Source organism: Panthera tigris, chromosome C2 (assembly GCF_018350195.1).
Source record: "Panthera tigris isolate Pti1 chromosome C2, P.tigris_Pti1_mat1.1, whole genome shotgun sequence".
Lineage (NCBI taxonomy): Eukaryota > Metazoa > Chordata > Mammalia > Carnivora > Felidae > Panthera > Panthera tigris.
This window is the reverse complement of record NC_056668.1, coordinates 9,114,605-9,131,553: the sequence shown is the minus strand read 5'-3', so window position 1 is coordinate 9,131,553 and position 16,949 is coordinate 9,114,605. Positions and strand designations below refer to the sequence as shown.

General features: G+C 44.8%; 1 protein-coding gene across 6 annotated transcripts in view; it reads left to right on the top strand.

Annotated features, from left to right (window-relative positions):
- The window catches only part of DOP1B (DOP1 leucine zipper like protein B), a 103,457-nt gene extending 91,132 nt beyond the window's left edge, over window positions 1–12,325 (top strand). For 5 of the 6 annotated variants that reach the window (XM_042998493.1, XM_042998495.1, XM_042998492.1 and 2 more), the window contains 5 exons: window positions 5,741–5,877; window positions 8,770–8,825; window positions 9,492–9,653; window positions 11,171–11,300; window positions 11,820–12,325. In XM_042998493.1, the coding sequence (XP_042854427.1) occupies window positions 5,741–5,877; window positions 8,770–8,825; window positions 9,492–9,653; window positions 11,171–11,300; window positions 11,820–12,071 (737 nt within the window). In that variant the 3' untranslated portion in view covers window positions 12,072–12,325. Of the gene's footprint in view, window positions 1–5,740; window positions 5,878–8,769; window positions 8,826–9,491; window positions 9,654–11,170; window positions 11,301–11,819 lie in introns of those variants that run through there. The other variant, XR_006222048.1, reaches the window with a different exon arrangement.
- Window positions 12,326–16,949: the final 4,624 nt, after the last annotated feature.

Genomic DNA, 16,949 nt, shown 5'->3' with positions numbered 1-16,949 from the left:
AAATGTTTTATAGGGGCGCCTGGGTGGCTCAGCCGGTTAAGCGTCCGACTCTTGATTTTGGCTCAGGTCGTGATCTCACAGTTCCTGAAATCGGTCCCCGTATCGGGCTCTGTGCTGACAGTGAGGAGCCCGCTTGGAATTCTCTCTCTCCCTCTCTCTCTGTCCCTCCCCTGCCCACACGCTCTCTCTCTCAAAAATAAATAAAATAAACATTTAAAAAAATGTTTATAAATACCTGTCAGCTCACAAAGCAGTCCTCTTCCCAAAGTTATCCTGATTACTCTTAACATTAGTGGTAAGTGTCGGCCCGCATCCCATCTTGACATTAGTAGTAAGTGTCGGCCCACATCCCAACTTGACTATTTGAAAGCTCCTGATTGCCTTAATTCAGAACACTAATAGCTTTTACAGTTACTAATTATAACTATATATTTGCAATAATAAAATATCTTTACAGCAAAACTGACATAACTTCAACACGTGAGGCACATTGGATTTTTCACATCCTAACGCCCTGAACACTTGAAATACGTGAAAGCGAATGTTCAAAATACTGACAGATCCTTTCTGGAACTGCTGACGGGAGGCTGACTTGGTCAGGTGGCGCCCAGGAATGCCAGTAAGGGTAACGGCAGACCTCCAAAGACTTTGGCTGAATGCAGAGTCCAAGCCGAGCTCTGTTGCACCCCCACAAGATCTGGAGGGAGAGAGGACCGCAGGGAGCACCGCCCCTCGTGCCTGTGCAGCGTGCGAGCAGGTGCTTTACGCACCCGGCTGCTCAGCAGCGTCTGAAAGTCCACTTTCAGTGGCGGCAAGAGGGGGAAACTGGAAGGGAGAACGTGTTGGCCAGAGCACCTTGCAGTCCTTCCCGTGCCTTTCCAGTCTGAGAGCAAACACCTGCTCGTTCTCTCCCGTCTCCCATCACACACACCTTTAAAGTTTAGGGTGAGGCCCAGAGAGCTAGAAAGACAGTATTACATGTGTAGGACAGGAAAAGTGTAGACGACAGCCTTTTTCAAACAGTGGTGTGGTTTGACCATGGCAGGATTGAAGCATCCAGCAGTTCTAAGCCATCATACCTCTGAGGAGAGGCAATATAATACTGTACATATTATATAAAAGCACGTGAAATGTGCATGTGTGCTGACTTTAATCTGGAGGTGGTTTGGGGGCCCTTAGAGAAGCAAGGATTTCCCCATATACCCTCCATTTTGCATAGCTCAAATGCTGCATTTTAAATAATGATCCATGTTTTTAAACGTGGGCGTTTTTACCCCATTTCATATTTTGTTAACTGACAGTTTACAAAGCATTTTCCACTTTACTGTCATTGTCCCCAAGACTGTTGATAGACGCAGCCTCTGTGAGGCAGGGGTGATAGAATTCAGAGCATTCTCTGATAGTCTTGGGACACTTGACTGGCCCCCAAGGAGCAATGATGCCCAAGTCAGGAGAAGAGATACATCCAGAAGCTTCTAACTTGCATGCCATGGTAAATAGTTCAGGCCTAATCTAAAATTAGTCAGGGATTTCTAACATTTCTCCCCCGGGATACACCCTGGAGTCCCTTTCCCCTGACTGATGGCACCATCAAGGAGCCCTGGAGGAGGTCGGTGTGCACAGGGTGTAGAACTGAGTGGCTCTGTACAGCTTGGCGCAGAGGGACATAAATTTTACATTGATCACAAAAGAAGCTGTAGATAAGCCCAAACCAAGGATTTTTTTTTTTTTTTTAAGGGGCAAAAAGTTGTTTGTCTCAGGTGAGAGGAGACCACCCCCGACAAAGGCCCTGACTAGGGGCATCAGAAGGATCTAGTGGCAACACTACCCTTCAGGCTGGGTGACTTTGGCCCTTCCCAGGTCCGTTGGAGGCTGTCCCACCTTTTAAGTCTCCCTCCTTGTCCTGTATGTATTAGCTCTATTTTTACATCAGGATACTGCTGCTCAGAGAGAGTAGCACCTGCCTAAAGTTGTGTTGCCATGACCGGCAAAACCAGGCCTGAAACCTGAGCCCTTTGGTTCCCGGCGATAGGCTGTGGTCTTGAGTAGGTGCCCTGGGAGGGGGGTGGAGTAGGGGACTGCTCCGGTTTCACAGATGGGAGACAGAGCGCGGCTAGATTAGGTGGCCGGCCTGCACAGGGTCCCACGACCTGGAACGGTGGGGCGGGGACTGTCTCGGGCCCTCCCGCTCTCTGCTCGCAGAAGCTCCTTAGATTTCTAAGGTTTTATCACTCAGCTGAGGAAGGAATGTTAGAATTGAAGAATGTTAGTGATTCTGCAACAGATCATCGTGGCTAAAGAAGAATCTCATGAGTTTAGCTTTTATTCGGAGCACCAACAGGAAACGGGCCCTGTGTGTGCAAACCACTTCTTCCGTAATACTTTCTGTCTTGAAATGGGTTAAGACTCAGAGGCAGCCGCACAAACAGCGAGTGTCCTGTGTACCGTACGTCCAGCTTCCCCTGTGGTGGCGTCTCACATGGCATAGTCCACCTCCGAAGCCACTTCCACTGTCCCGCGTAATTTCAAAAGATAACATCATTTTTACTCACGGATTTACCCTTTCTGTCGCTTCTTTGTCTTGCTGTTTCACGCTTCCTGCCGTTACCGTTCCTTTTCTGTCTGAAGAACATCTGTTAGACATTCTTGGAGCGCAGATCTGGCTGCAAGTTTTCTCCGTTTTCCACGGAGACGGTCTTCCTTCTTCTTGGTCTGGGTTGGGTTTTTTCCTTCCACCTTCATTCCAGAAGGACGTTTTCACTGGAAATGGAGTTCTGGGGTGAAGTTCTTTTCTTTCCGCGCTTGGAAAATGTGCCGCTTCTTTGTGACTCCGTGGTTTCTGAGGGAAATCTGCTCTCCTTCAAGTTATTGTTCCTTTTTCGGTACAGTGGTCTCCCTTTTCCACAGGGGATACATTCTAAGACCCCCGGTGGACTCCTGAAACCATGGATAGTTCCAAATACTACTTGTACTGTGGTTTTTGTCCTTATGTAGGTACCTAAGATAAAGCTTAATTCGTAAATTAGGCACAACGAGAGATTAGCAACAACAAGAAAATGCAACAGTTGTAACAGTATACCTAGTGAAAGTTGCATGAATGTGGTCTCTCTCTCTCTCTCTCTCTCTCTCTCTCTCTCTCTCTCAGAATATCTTGCTGTTCTGTCCTCACCCTCGTGATGATGGGAGGTGGTAAAGTGCCTCCATAGTGAGCTGAAGCGAGGTGAGAGACGCAGGCACTGTGACGTGTAACGTGAGGCTGCTGTTGACCTTCTGACTGCGTGTCAGAAGGATCGTGTGTTTCTGGACCGCGGCTGAGTGAGGCCTCGGGAAGCAGAACGTGGAGAAGCTGGGGGACCGCTGTCATGTAGCTTTCCCTTCTGACCACTGTCAAGGTTTTTTCTGTAGCTTCAGTTTTCAGAAGTTTTATTATGTGACTGAACTGGATTTCCTTGGTTTTATCCCTCTCAGAGCTCACTCGGCTTCTTGTCTGTAGACTTCTACGTCTTTCACCAAATTTGGAAAGTTGTCAGTCATTATTTCTTCAATTATTTTTCCAACCCGTACTCTTTTTCCTTTTTTGGGGGGAGACTCCAGTGACACAAATGCTAGACGTTTTGTTGTCCCTCTGGTCCCTGAGACTGCTTGCTTCCCCCCACCCCCAGGCCTTTTTTCTTTCTTTTGTTCAGTTCCAATAATTCCCATGAATTCTGTCTTCAACTTCCCTCTTTCTTCTGTCCATTCCGTTCTGCTGTTGAGCCCATCAGTGAGCTTTTCGATTTTACGGATTTATTTTTTAGTTCTCAAATTTCCATTTGTCTCTTCTTTGTATCTCTTATTTCTTTGGTGACAGTTTCTATTTTTCATGTGTTTCGAATGTCCATAATTGATCATTGGGATATTTTTAGACCACATCTTTAAAATCCTTTCCTGATAATCCCAACCTCCATATCCTCTCTGCACTGGTGTCTTTTCTTATCTTTTCTCGTTCAGGTTGAAACTTTGGCATTCCAGCTTATGTTCTCCTCAGGTGTCCAGGCCAGAATAAAATAAATTTAAATAAAAGATTTAAAAACCCTAGCAAATTCACCTTCAGGTCATTGCTTAAGTCCAAAGGATCCTAGCCCATCCTGCTGCCTTTCCTTCATGTTCCAGTTTTCTGATAGTCAATGTATTTTTACTCAAGGTTTTAGTTGTTTTTTTTTTTTTAATTGCAGTTAGAAAAATAGGATGTAATATATTTACTCCATCTCATCCAGAACCAGAAACAAAGCCCTCTTCAAAAATGCTAACCTGGGGCACCTGGCTGGCTCAGTCGGTAGAACGTGCTACTCTTAATTAACATCAGGGTTGTGAGTTCAAGCCCCATGTTGTGTGTAGAGGTTACTTAAAAAAAAAAAAAAATTTTTTTTTTAATGCCAGTCTATCTGTCAAGTGTCTGAGCTATGCTTGATCCTTCATTTGGTCGAAAGTTTTTTTGTTTTTTTTTTGTTTTTTTTTTTTGTTTTTTTATGGTTTTATTTATTTAAATAATCTCTATACCCAATTTGGGGCTGAAACTCACAACCCCAAGATCAAGAGTCACATGCCCTATTGACTGAGCCAGGCAGGCACCCCTGGTTAAAAGTTTTTTTTTAAGTTTATTTGTTTATTTTGAGGGGTGCCTGGGTGGCTCAGTTGGTTAAGCACCGGATTTCGGCTCCGGTCACGATCTCACTGCTCGTGGGTTCGAGCCCCACATCAGGCTCTGTGCTGACAGCTGGGAACCTGGAGCCTGCTTTGGATTCTGGGTCTCCCTCTCTCTCTGCCCCTCCCCTGTCTCTCTCAATTTTATTTATTTTAAGAGAGACAGAGACGGCATGAGCAGGGGAGGGCAGAGACAGAGAGAGGGAATCCTACACAGGCTCCAGGCTCAGCACAGAGCCCGATCTTACAACCTCGACATCATGACCTGAGCCAAAACCAAGAGTCTCAAGCTCTACCAGCTGAACCACCCAGGCGCCCCTCCCAAGAGTACTTTTAAAAGCAAGAAATAAAAACCCACTTAAGGTAGCTCACATCAAGAGTTTATTACTGAGATACTACAAATAAATCTTAACTGGCATGAACCATTATCTGGCTGTTTGCTGTAACAATTTGTTACGTTTCTAAGAAACCTTAAATGGGGGGGGGGGCAGGGGAATCATATTCTACAGTTATTTCAGTGGAGAAGTGGGGAAGACTGTGAGGGCCTGGAGGAACTCACACCTTTTGTTCCTGCAGGAATTAACGTTTTTATCATGGCCACGAAAAAGTTCACCGAAAACAGCTCTTTTGTTCACCCCCAGAATGTGGCGTCAGCTGCCGGCTAACCTCTGTGATCGTGTAGCTCCGTCACTCCCCGAGGACCGTCTGTGGTTCTTGTGTCTTGTATTTCGTATTCTCTGAAGAAAATGCGGTGGCCACTGGCCGTCTGACGGATTTCTGGTTTCAGCCAGAAGTTGGTGTCCCTCTGGTCAGCTGTGGCAGGGCGGTAAAGGGCTGCTTGGTTCACTTCCTTCAACGAAGGCCACGGCCTGCTTCACTTCACAGAGAAGAGGGCTGGAGGTCAGCGAGAGGGGCAGAAACAGACTCCCAACACGCATCACTTAGGCTGCGTTGTCGTTAAATGCCAAAGCAATTACAGCTTTGTGCTTTTTCTTTGTCTAATGAGAAACCCCAAACTGCATATTTGTGTGACGTCTTTAAAATCTTCTTTCCTTAGAACGCCTGACAGACAATCTCAGAGTTGGACAGACATCCACAGTTGCTGCTCAGATGTTTCTTTTTTTCAGAGTTTTGCTGCTAAGAATATCTCCCCAACATTTGACTTCATTGTGGCCAATAATGGTCTCTGAATTAGTAAGTACAAATATCTTAACTCTTGAAAGCGGAGTTGATGCTTTTTAAAATGCTTTTTCAGGAATAATATTTCATATATATCTCAATTTTTTTTAATGTTTATTTGGTTTTGAGAAAGAGAGAGAGCGAGCGAGCGCAGGGGAAGGGCAGAGAGAGAGGGAGACTAGATTCAAAGTAGGCTCCAGGCTCTGAGCTGTCAGCACTGAGCCTGACAAGGGGCTCGAACTTGTGAACCGCGAGATCATGACCTGAGCCAAAGTCAGACGTTCAACTGACTGAGCCACTCAGGCGCCGCAACTATTCCAAATATATCTTAATTTTATCTGCAAAATTTCCTTTTTATTTTATCTACAAAATTTTCAATCAGGTTGGTAGCATGTAGTCAGCTCTTGGTTAAATACAGAATTTTTAAAGATAGAACCATTTAATGTAGCTCTGGGGAATTTTATAGTTTGAATAAACAAAGTATAAACTTTAAGGCACAGTGAATAACTACACATTACAAACTGGCCACTGTTGGACAAGTAAAGAAGGTAAAATTCAAGGAACACGTGGGGCGCCTGGGACGCTCAGTTGAGTCTCCAACTCTTGATTTTGGCTCAGGTCATGATCCCGGGGTTGTGGGATTGAGCCCCGTGTCTAGCTCCACACTGAGCGTGGAGCCTGCTTGAGATTCTCTCTCCCTCTGCTTCTCTCCCCAGCTCACACACTCTCCCTCTCTCTCTAAAATAAAAAAATAAAAATAAAAAACATAAAACCTCTGAGTTATTCTCTGCCTTCACCTGCAGTCAGAAAAGTTTCTAGGTAAGCTCCGTTAGATCGAGAGCCTCTAGGGAGAAAAGATTGAGATCCTGTTTAGATAAGTGGATAACCAAATATATGAGTTGGAGATGCTATCTCATGTGAAGTCAAAATCAAATTAGAGGGAAGAGGTCAGGTTATCATGTTTCAGAGCTACTGGCAGGCTATACTTTATGGTGACATGAATTACCTAATCTGAAGATTAATCCTTTAAATTCTAAATTATAGAGTTTACACCCATCCCTGAAAACATTGCCATCACATCCATCACATACCATGACCTACCATTCCATGAATCCATGTAACCGAAGCTTCCTAATGAAAAATTATCTGTCCTAAATCCTTCAAATTTCAGCTGAAGAACTTACTAGCCAGATGTTCACGTTCACTGATACTAGATTTCCATAATAGGCCCCCTGTACTTATGTTGTGGGTTTCTTTGAAGCCGTGCCTCATATAGAAATATTTAAAGTGGAAAGCTGAATGCTGTTTAGAGGGCTATTAACAACATTAATCTCGGAAAGCACTAGAAGTTTGTGGATAGGCTTTTAAGAGCAGCATTTCCGAAATACTCCACGCATTTAATTCTTTTTCCTTACCCACATTTAGTTATAAATTACTCATGAGGATATGTCATAAGATTCTGAATAGATATTTAGGAATGTTTTCAAAATTCCCTTTTCAGGACTAATATACTATTTCATCTATATCTAATTTCATCTGAAAATTTTCAAGTTGATAGCACATGGCTCTTGGCCAAATAGAGAATATGTTATCTTCTGTAATTATATTTGACCTTTTTTTAACTGTCAGCTTGTTCACACTCATTTGTATTGTTTGATACTATCTGCTTTTTAAACTTTTATTCTAGTTCTACTGAGACATAATTGGCATACAGTATAATATAACCTTAGGTGTACAAAGTGATCTAACATTGGGAGATGAGGACCACCGTGAGTTCGGCTAACATCCATCATCTCCTATAGACAGAAAAAGAAAATCGAGAAAGAAAAAAATGTGATAAGAACTTGTGATAAGGACTCTTAAGATTTGCCATAACTACTTCATATATGCCCTCCAGCAGTGTTAACTGTCGTCGTGTTGTATGTGACATCCCTAATACTTCTTTATCTTGTAATGGAAGTTCGTACTTTTTGACCGCCTTCATCCAATTTCCCCTCCCCCACATCTCCTGTCTGTGGTAACCACAAATCTGATTTCTTTTTCTGTGAATTTGGTTTCGTTTTGATTTTTTACGATTCCACGTATAAACTAGATTATACAATATTTGTCTGACTGACTTCACTTATCATAATACTGCCAAGGTCTTCCACGTTGCTCCAAACAGCCGGATTTCCTTCCTTTTTTATAGCCGAATCGTATTTTACTGTATGCACATATACAACATTTCCTCTATCCATTCATCCGTCAGTAGACAGTTAGGACGTTTCCTTGTCTTGGCTGTTGTAAATAGTGCTGCAGTGGACATGGGTGGACGTGCATCTCCTGAACCTAGCATTTGCGTTCCTTCTGGTATATTCCCAGAAGTGGAATTGCTGGATCGTATAGTAGTTCCAGTTTTAATTATTTGGAGAACCTCCCTACTGCGTTCCGGAGTGGCTGTCCCAATGTACATGCCCACCAGCGGTGGCCGAGGGTTCCATTTGCCCCACAGCCTCACCAGCACTTGTTGTCTCTTGTCTTTCTGCCGCTTGCCCTTCTAACAGGTGTAAGGTGATTCCTCACCGGGGTTTTACTTTGCATTTCCCTGATGGTCAGTGATGTTGAGCATCTTTGCATCTGCACCTGTTGGCCATGGTATCCCCTTTGGGAAAATACCTATTCGGGTCCTTGGCCCATTTTTAAGTTACTGGCTTTTTTGTTATTGAGTTGTATGAGTTTTTTTAAATACATCTTGGATATTAACCCTTTATCAGATACTTGGTTAGCAAGTAGTTTTTCCTATTCTTCAGGTTCTTTTTGCCGAGTCTCTTGCTTTATTTGCTCTTTTTTATGGACATATAAATCTTAAACATTAAGCTAGGTTTAACCCCTCTCCAATAGTAAATTGAATTATGTTTTCTTTTTAAGATTCAGACATTCATACAGCTTGAAGAAGATCTGAAAGAGGATGACGAATTATTGAGGTAAGCTGTATGAGTTCTATGTACACATGTGAGCGGACATCACTTTGTGATGTAGGATTATGTAACACTCAATATTATCATTTAAAAAAATTTTTTCATGTTTATGTTGCGAGAGTGAGAGAGAGAATGAGCAGGGGAGGGGCAGAGAGAGAGGGAGACACAGAATCTGAAGCAGGCTCCAGGCTGCGAGCTGTCAGCACAGAGCCCATCGTGGGGCTTGAACCCACAAACCACGAGATCATGACCTGAGCCGGAGTCAGCACTCAACTGAGCCACCCAGGCACCCCCAAATACTCAATATTATTTTCTTGAAATACTTGTGAAGAGACCAGCCATTTGACCATTCTTTTTTTTTTTCTTTTTAATGTTTTATTAACAGAGACAGAACATAAGCAGGAGAGGGACAAAGAGAGAGGGAGACACAGAATCCAAAGCAGGCTCCAGGCTCTGAGCTGTCAGCACAGAGCCCGATATGAAGCTTGAACTCACGAACTGTGAGATCATGACCTGAGTTGAGCCAGAGTCAGACGCTTAACCAGCTGAGCCAACCCTCAACTGTTCTTAAACGGAAAAACGGAAAAACCCTTCTTAGGGACATTGCATAGGTAAATGGGCTACAGCATACGTGAATGAATTTGTAACAAGAGTTTCTTTGCAAATTTTTAGGAACAGCAACAAAATCAACAGAACAAAAGTTTCAGTTGCTGATGGCAACGGGCCCTCCCTGGGGGAGATAGCCCAGAGTGAGCTCATCTTATATTTGTCAGCTTGCAAATTCTTGGACACAGCACTTTCTTTTCCGCCTGACAAGATGCCGTTGTTTCAAATGTAAGTCAGATAAGCCCGTGTGCCCTCCTTGAATTGGTGACTTTCCTCATGAGCACTTTCCCTTGTTCTGTACAGGGTGGGAGAAGCCGCCGTAGGGGTTTCTGGTGGCCCACGAGCCTCCTCAGAATACCAGATGTCAGAGTGCTTACAATACCTGTGGTTTTCTGGATTTGCCTCACAGTAGTGTTGATGGCTGGGTTTCTGCGGTGTATACGCGTTTAGGTAGTTTTGCTACCGAATGCTCGTAAAACGAGAGTCCCGGACTGGTGGTCCTCACAGCATTTGCGTAGATTTCTTCGTCTGTTTGTTGTTAATAAGTGGAACACGCAGTCTCCACTTCACGTTGCCCCTATTGGCTTACATTTCCTGTAGGCTTAACACAGCTGCTCATACATTTAATTTCATGCCTGGCCCCAGATGCCACTTCTCTCTGTCCTGCCCCCTCTAAAGAAAGAGTTATCACGTAGAAATGTTTGTGGTTAAAATGTGGGTTCTTTTTAACAGCATATTACAAAGTGAAAGAAGCCAATCTGAAATGGCTTGAAATAGTATGATTCCAACTCTGTGATACTCTGGAAAAGGCAAAACTATGGAGACAGTCAAAAAAGATTGTCAGGGATTGCAAGACAGGGAGTCAGAGCACAGAGGATTTTTAGAACACTGAAACTACTTTATTTGGTACCTTGATGACGGATACATGTCATTATACATTTATTCAAAGCCATAGAATGCACACCACCAAGAGTGCACCCTGAAGTGAACTCTGGCCTTGGATGATAACACAAATTCATGTCATTTCACTGATTATAACAAACATACCGCTCCGGTGGGGTATTGATAGCGGGGAAGGCATTGCGTGGAGAGGAGGCTGGGGGCACACGGGAAGCCTCTGTACGTACTTCCTGCTCAACTGTGTTGCAAACCTAAAACTGCTCCAAAAAGGAAAGTTTTTTTAAAAGTGGGTTCTGATGTATGTGATTATGCATAGCTGCGTTACTCATGAAAGGTGGAGGAAATCTAAAGTCCACGAATGTACGAGAGGGTAAATAACATTGGTGTATCCATACGATGAAACATTCAGCAAAAAAAAAAAAAGAAAAGAAAAGAAATACTGACGTGTCCTCCAACATGGATGAACCTTGACCGTGTTATGTTAAGCGAAAGGAGCCAGTCACAAAGCACCACATATTGCATGATTCTGTTTCTATGAAATGCCAAATATATTTTCAAATAAGAAAATATGTAGAGGCAGAAAATAGATTGAGGGGATGTAAGGGGTTGAGGGGCGATAGCTAGAGGGAGTGGGTATTCTTTTTGGGGTGATGAAAAAAATATCCTAAAATTGATTATGGTGGTGGATAAACAATTCTGTGAATAAACTAAAAGCTAATTCAATTATGTACTTCAGATGGGCGTACTATATGGTATGTGAATTATTTCTCCATAAACCTGTTGAAAAATCTTTTTCGAACTGAGCTCTGAGCCAGCACGCCTGACCTCGGATTGTTTTCATCCAGTTACAGGTGGGCATTTGTCCCAGAAGTGGACACGGAGGTCCCTGCCTTCCTGTCAGACCTAGAGGAGAATCACCAAGAATGCAAACCCCACACTGTTAGGATTCTAGAACTTCTAAAGTTAAAATATGGGGTAAGCGTCTTCCTTTTCACAGTCAGTGTTTGTGGCGGAGGGGAGAAAGGCTAGGCAGCGAGGGCCGCGAGAGAAGCCCGTCACGTGCCACTTGATTTTAATGACCGAATAGTTTTCAGAAGTGCTTTGGTCTGAGTGTTAAAACTCGGAGGTGGTCAAAATCCCATCTTTATTTCCTCATTGGCACGTCACTTCCTCTGCCCACATGCTGAGGTGCGCCTCCCGGAGAACCATAATCACGGGGAAGAGGTTTCGCACCGAGTCGGTTTATTAGGCGAGGAAGGCCCTGCAGGAAGAATAGGGGTCTCGGGGAGAGCGGAGGGGCTGGGGTGAAATCCCGGCGGGAAACGTCGGTTGAAGACCTCGCGTTTGAATTTTTTGGGAAACTGCCACCAGTGCTGACGATGAGTGGTCCCCAGAGAACCCATCGCTTAGATTTGCCGCCCACATGTCCTTGGCCCGCACCTCTGACCCTTAACAAAGCCTTATCATCCTTATGCGGTGTTTTTGTTTTTGCAGGAAATTGGCAGCTCTGATGAGATCAGCGCAAAGAATGAATTCCCTCTGCTGCGCCAACATTCTGTTTCCAGCATTAGGCAATTGATGCCATTCTTCCAGACTCTAAATCGTGCTTTTAAAACCCAGAGTAAGCTGTCTGCCGACACCCAAGGACCTCCAGTCTTAGAGTTCCCGGTCACAGATAGCCCGAGGGTCTTGCAACAGCTAGAAGAATGTGTTGAGTATGATTTTTTGGAACATCTGGAATGTTAGCCCCATCAGACAGGATTTGTTTAATCCATTTACCGATACGTCAGTGACAACCAGGATACGTGCGTTCTAAACGAGAAAGGAGCCAAGGATAGTGCTTTTTAAACAAGCCAATTTCGATTTTGAAGGTAGATTTCAGATAATTTTCTGTTGGGCAACAAAACACACCTCCCTAAATGCCTTGTAATATATTTGGATCTGATTGTATGTTTCGTCTGCAATTTATGTAAAGAAAATAAAGTTAATGTATCATCTAATGCAAGCACAAAATTCATAATATGAAGCATGAAGGCAATGAAGAGTTGTTTTCTTTGTTGATGCAGCTATTTGGGCTGTCTCGGTATATTTCTCTAAAAGTTTACACTTGTGGCGTATTACTCTTAATCCCTCACACATATGTCCTTTAAAATGTTTATTTTGGTACCACATTTTAAAGCCAAAATACATTGTTTTCTGAAAATAATAATTGCCCATTACCATTGACTGTTCAGCAGTGGTGAGGGCTTGAAGATATCTCAACGTATTTAACTCTTGCTCGTTAAAATCACATATTAAGGGACACCCGGCTGGGGCGCTTGGGTGGCTCAGTCAGCTGAGCCACCGACTTCAGCTCAGATCGTGATGGTGAGGTCCGTGAGTTCGAGCCTGGCATCGGGCTGTGTGCTGACAGCTCAGAACCTGGAGCCTGCTTCAGATTCTGTCCCTCTCTCTTTCTCTCTCTGCCCCTATCCCTGCTCGCATGCGCACGCTCGCTCACTCGCTGTTTCTCTCTCGCTCTCAAAAAATAAACATTTTTTTAAAAGGGGGGGATGCCTGGCTGTCTCAATCAGAAGAATGTGCGACTCTTGATCTTGGGGTTGTGAGTTTGAGCCCCGTGTTGGTTGTAAAGTTTATAAATAAATAAACTTTAAGATAAATCACGCATTAAAATCACAGTGCATCCAGCTTTGAAAGAAATACATAGTTTTCAGAACTCTGACAGCTGTAACCTTAGTTATGTACCATGATGTGCCTTGCCAGCACTTTCCATTTAACATAAATCCGTCGATGTAGTCATGGAGCCTTTAATGCCTGAAGCTTCTGTCAGAGAAACGGACTCTCGGCTCTTCCCTTTTCCTTTGTCCTTTCTGGGATCTCTTTACCACTTTGTAGACCTCACTGTTCATTAAAATAATCCCTTCCTAAGCACAGACTCCTCTCTCCTGGCAGGGGGTCACCCCACTCCTGCCGAGCTTCTCTGTCTTAAGCCAGCTACCCTATTTAGAAACCTGGCTCGGCCGCGGGAGCCTGAACTCTCTGCCAGGGAGCATGGTTTGCCTTCCAGACTTGCCTACCTCATGTCCCCTTTTCAGCCTCCAGAGCATCGCATGAAGTCGGCTTCCAGGCCAGATGATGCACACTGGCCTAATGCGTGCTCTCCTGCCCATCCTTTCTGCACGCCAGGGATCGGTTTGGAATTAACCAACATCGTCGGTTAAGTTTCCCGTAACATCCTACTAGTTCCTAGCGTGTGTGCAGTGTAGAAGCAATTTGTGTCAAGAGCCCCAGTAGGGATTTGGGGAGGACAGAACCACCCGATTACCTACATAAGGGCTCAAAATAAGAATTCAAGCTCACCACTGGAAATAGGAGTAGTCATACAAATATGTGTTAAGAATTACATGAAAACGATGGGTTTGTGCGTGTAAGGGGTATCTCTAAGAACATCTGCAAGCTTGGTGACTAAAGCTTTAAATACCGAAGCGTAGAGCTATAATTTCTACGTAAGTTCTGTGAGTTTGCTGTAATTCAGACTGTGAGGCGATAACCGTATGCCGATCAATGGTTAACCTCAAGGGCATGCACATGTTCATACCTCAGAATTTACAAAACTAGTAACCTACATCATCGGGAGCTATTATGCCATCTGTGCTTAGATTTACAAATGTTGATTGTTTTTCTCTCTAGTATCTAAAACAGCTTAATGGTCTCTGAACATGTGTGTGTGAGTGAATCCTTATTTATTAAATGGAAATCTTAAAAGGAATTCCATAGTACATCATGGAACACTAAGGAAGTCTTATCAACGTGATGCACGTTTAAATCTTTAGTTCGTGGGGCACCTGGGTGGCGCAGTCGGTTAAGCGTCCGACTTCAGCTCGGGTCACGATCTCGCGGTCCGCGAGTTCGAGCCCCGCGTCGGGCTCTGGGCTGATGGCTCGGAGCCTGGAGCCTGCTTCCGATTCTGTGTCTCCCTCTCTCTCTGACCCTCCCCCATTCATACTCTGTCTCTCTCTGTCTCAAAAATAAGTAAAACTTAAAAAAAAAATTAAATCTTTAGTTCGTGAATACCGTAGTAGTTGGGGTTATAAGCTGTGAGGTCGGCTCGCCTGGGTGTGGTGTTCAGCTTCCCCACATACTAGCGTGAGCAAAACTTGTGCCTCGGTTTTCTCATCTATAAAATGGGAATATCGAATGCAACTGCATCTTAGGGTTCCGGCAACTAACCATTTCTGTGATCTGTGAACAGATTTGCACCCCTCAGTGAAAAGGAAGCCTGTGCCCACCCCAATATCGGTAAGATGAGCAGAAGCAAGGTTAGCGGTTCCGTATTTTCTTCTTACTTTGGAACCGAGGCCCTTCACCACACTGTGGAGCCAACTGCTCTGCCTCCATTCCTCCCGGTGGAGATGCTCCGCGTCCAGCCCTCAGCCACTGCACTGAGGGCAGGGAGTGTGCTGGGAGAGGTGGGACTTGCCAGGAGCGGCGGTGGCCAAGGAGAACAGACTGGTGCTCTAACAGAGCGGGTTTGAACACACACAGCCGCGGGCAGTGTCGGTGGGAGGGTGGCCCATGCGTGCGGATGAAACGATCCCTGTAACCAGAGTGCTTTCCAGGGGCCAGGCACGGTGCCAGGCGCCTCCCGGGCATCACATTCTCTCTTCCCACCCCCTTGGGAAGTAGAGGCTTACCCCATTCTACAAGGCCAGCAGAGCTAGGAAACGGAACCTAGATCTGTCTCCCTCTTAGAGCCCTTTTCTCCACCCCAGTGCTGAGAAAATTAGACAGGAAATCCCCATGGTGGCTACTGTTCCGTAATGTGTGGAAGACAAGTTTCTGAAACTACCCCGCCCATGTATGACTTCCTGCAAAACCAGCTCATGCTAGGGCCGAAGCACAGAGAAAGTAGCGCCTAGCTTTGAAAGTGTGGCGAGATCTGTTTTTAGAGGAGAACACGCCTTGTTTTCCAGTATTTGTACATTATGCGAGGTTAAATTAGGAGAAATGGCTAGGTTTGCCAAAGTAGTTAAGGAAGGTGGAACTTAAAAGTTTTGAACTACCCAGACAGGTTCTGTGTCATTGGAATAAAATGCTTTGGTGTTAAGACAATGCCTGCTAGCGGGTATTACTTGCAGTTCGGTGAGACACATAAACCAATGAACGTGCAAAGTCAACACCTTCGAAGAGAATACGATTAGGAGCCGAACGCAGATGAGCCAAGGGCACGCTGAGGAGTCTCCACGTTCTACCTGAAGGAGCAACTGGGCTCGTGAGGGTCGAGTTAGTACCCTGTGTGTGTGATCATGTGTATGTGTTTTGTTACGTCGCGCAGTAATCATTCCACGCCATTGCATCCTCTCCAAGCGGACTTGGTGCTGTCTCTGAAGTTCAGAGTGAAGAGGACCCCTGCAAGCATTTTGCAGGCTGGATAGGGGTATCCTGAGGGTAGAAATCTGTCAGTTACGGTTAGAATCCAGCAGAGGAACTATGCTTAGCGCGGGTCCTCCCACCTGCATGTGCACGAGGACCACCCGGAGAGCTTGCAAACTTGCAGGATGCCTAGCCTCCTCCCCAGAGAGTCTGAGTCAGTAGAAAGGGTGACATTCAGGAATCTGCATGTGTAACAAGTTATTTTTGTCACCGGTGCTTCCTGGATCATTCTTGGAGACGCGCTAGTTTTCAGAGCAATTTCTTCATAAGTATGACGTGGAAACCAGGAGGAAGCCAGCCAGCAAGGCTGAACTTGTTTGGTTACTTCTCATCCTACATAGGTAGCTCCTTCCAAGCGGTTCTCCATCGAAATCAAGTAAGTCCACCTTTAAACCAATGGGAAAGGAAATACATTTTAAAATACTATGGGTCTAGGGGCGCCTGGGTGGCTCAGTCGGTTAAGCGTCCGACTTCGGCTGAGGTCATGATCTCACGGTCTGTGAGTCCGAGCCCCACGTCGGGCTCTGTGCTGACGGCTCAGAGCCTGGACCCTGCTTCAGACTCTGTGTCTCCCTCTCTCTGCCCCTTGCCCGCTCACATGCTGCCTCTCTCTCTCTCTCTCTCTCTCTCTGAAAAGTAAATAAACACTAAAAATTTTTTTTAAATACTGTGGGTCTAGGAGAGGAGTAAGGTAGTTCCTCAGAGTTAAAAATAGAATTACCATATGATCTAGCAATTTCACTAAAAAGAAATAAAACCAGGGGCGCCTGGGTGGCTCAGTTGGTTAAGCGTCTGACTTCAGCTCAGGTCATGATCTCGAGTCCGTAAGTTCAAGCCCGGCGTCGGGCCCTGTCCTGACAGCTCAGAGCCTGCTTCCGATTCTGTGTCTCCCTCTCCCTCTGCCCCTCCCCTGCTCATGCTCTGTTTCTCTCACTCTCAAAAATGAATAAATATTTAAAAATTTTTTTAAAAAAAAAGAACTGAAAACAGAGTCTCAGATTTTTTTTAATTTATTTATTTTACTGTTTATTTTTGACAGAGCAAGCAAGCACGAGTGGTTCATGTGTGAACACATGAACCGTGAGTCATGACCCGAGCTGAAGTCGGACACTCATCCGACTGAGCCCCCCAGGTGCCCCTGGGGTCTCAGATATTTGTACACCTACATTTATGGCAGCACTATCCACAATA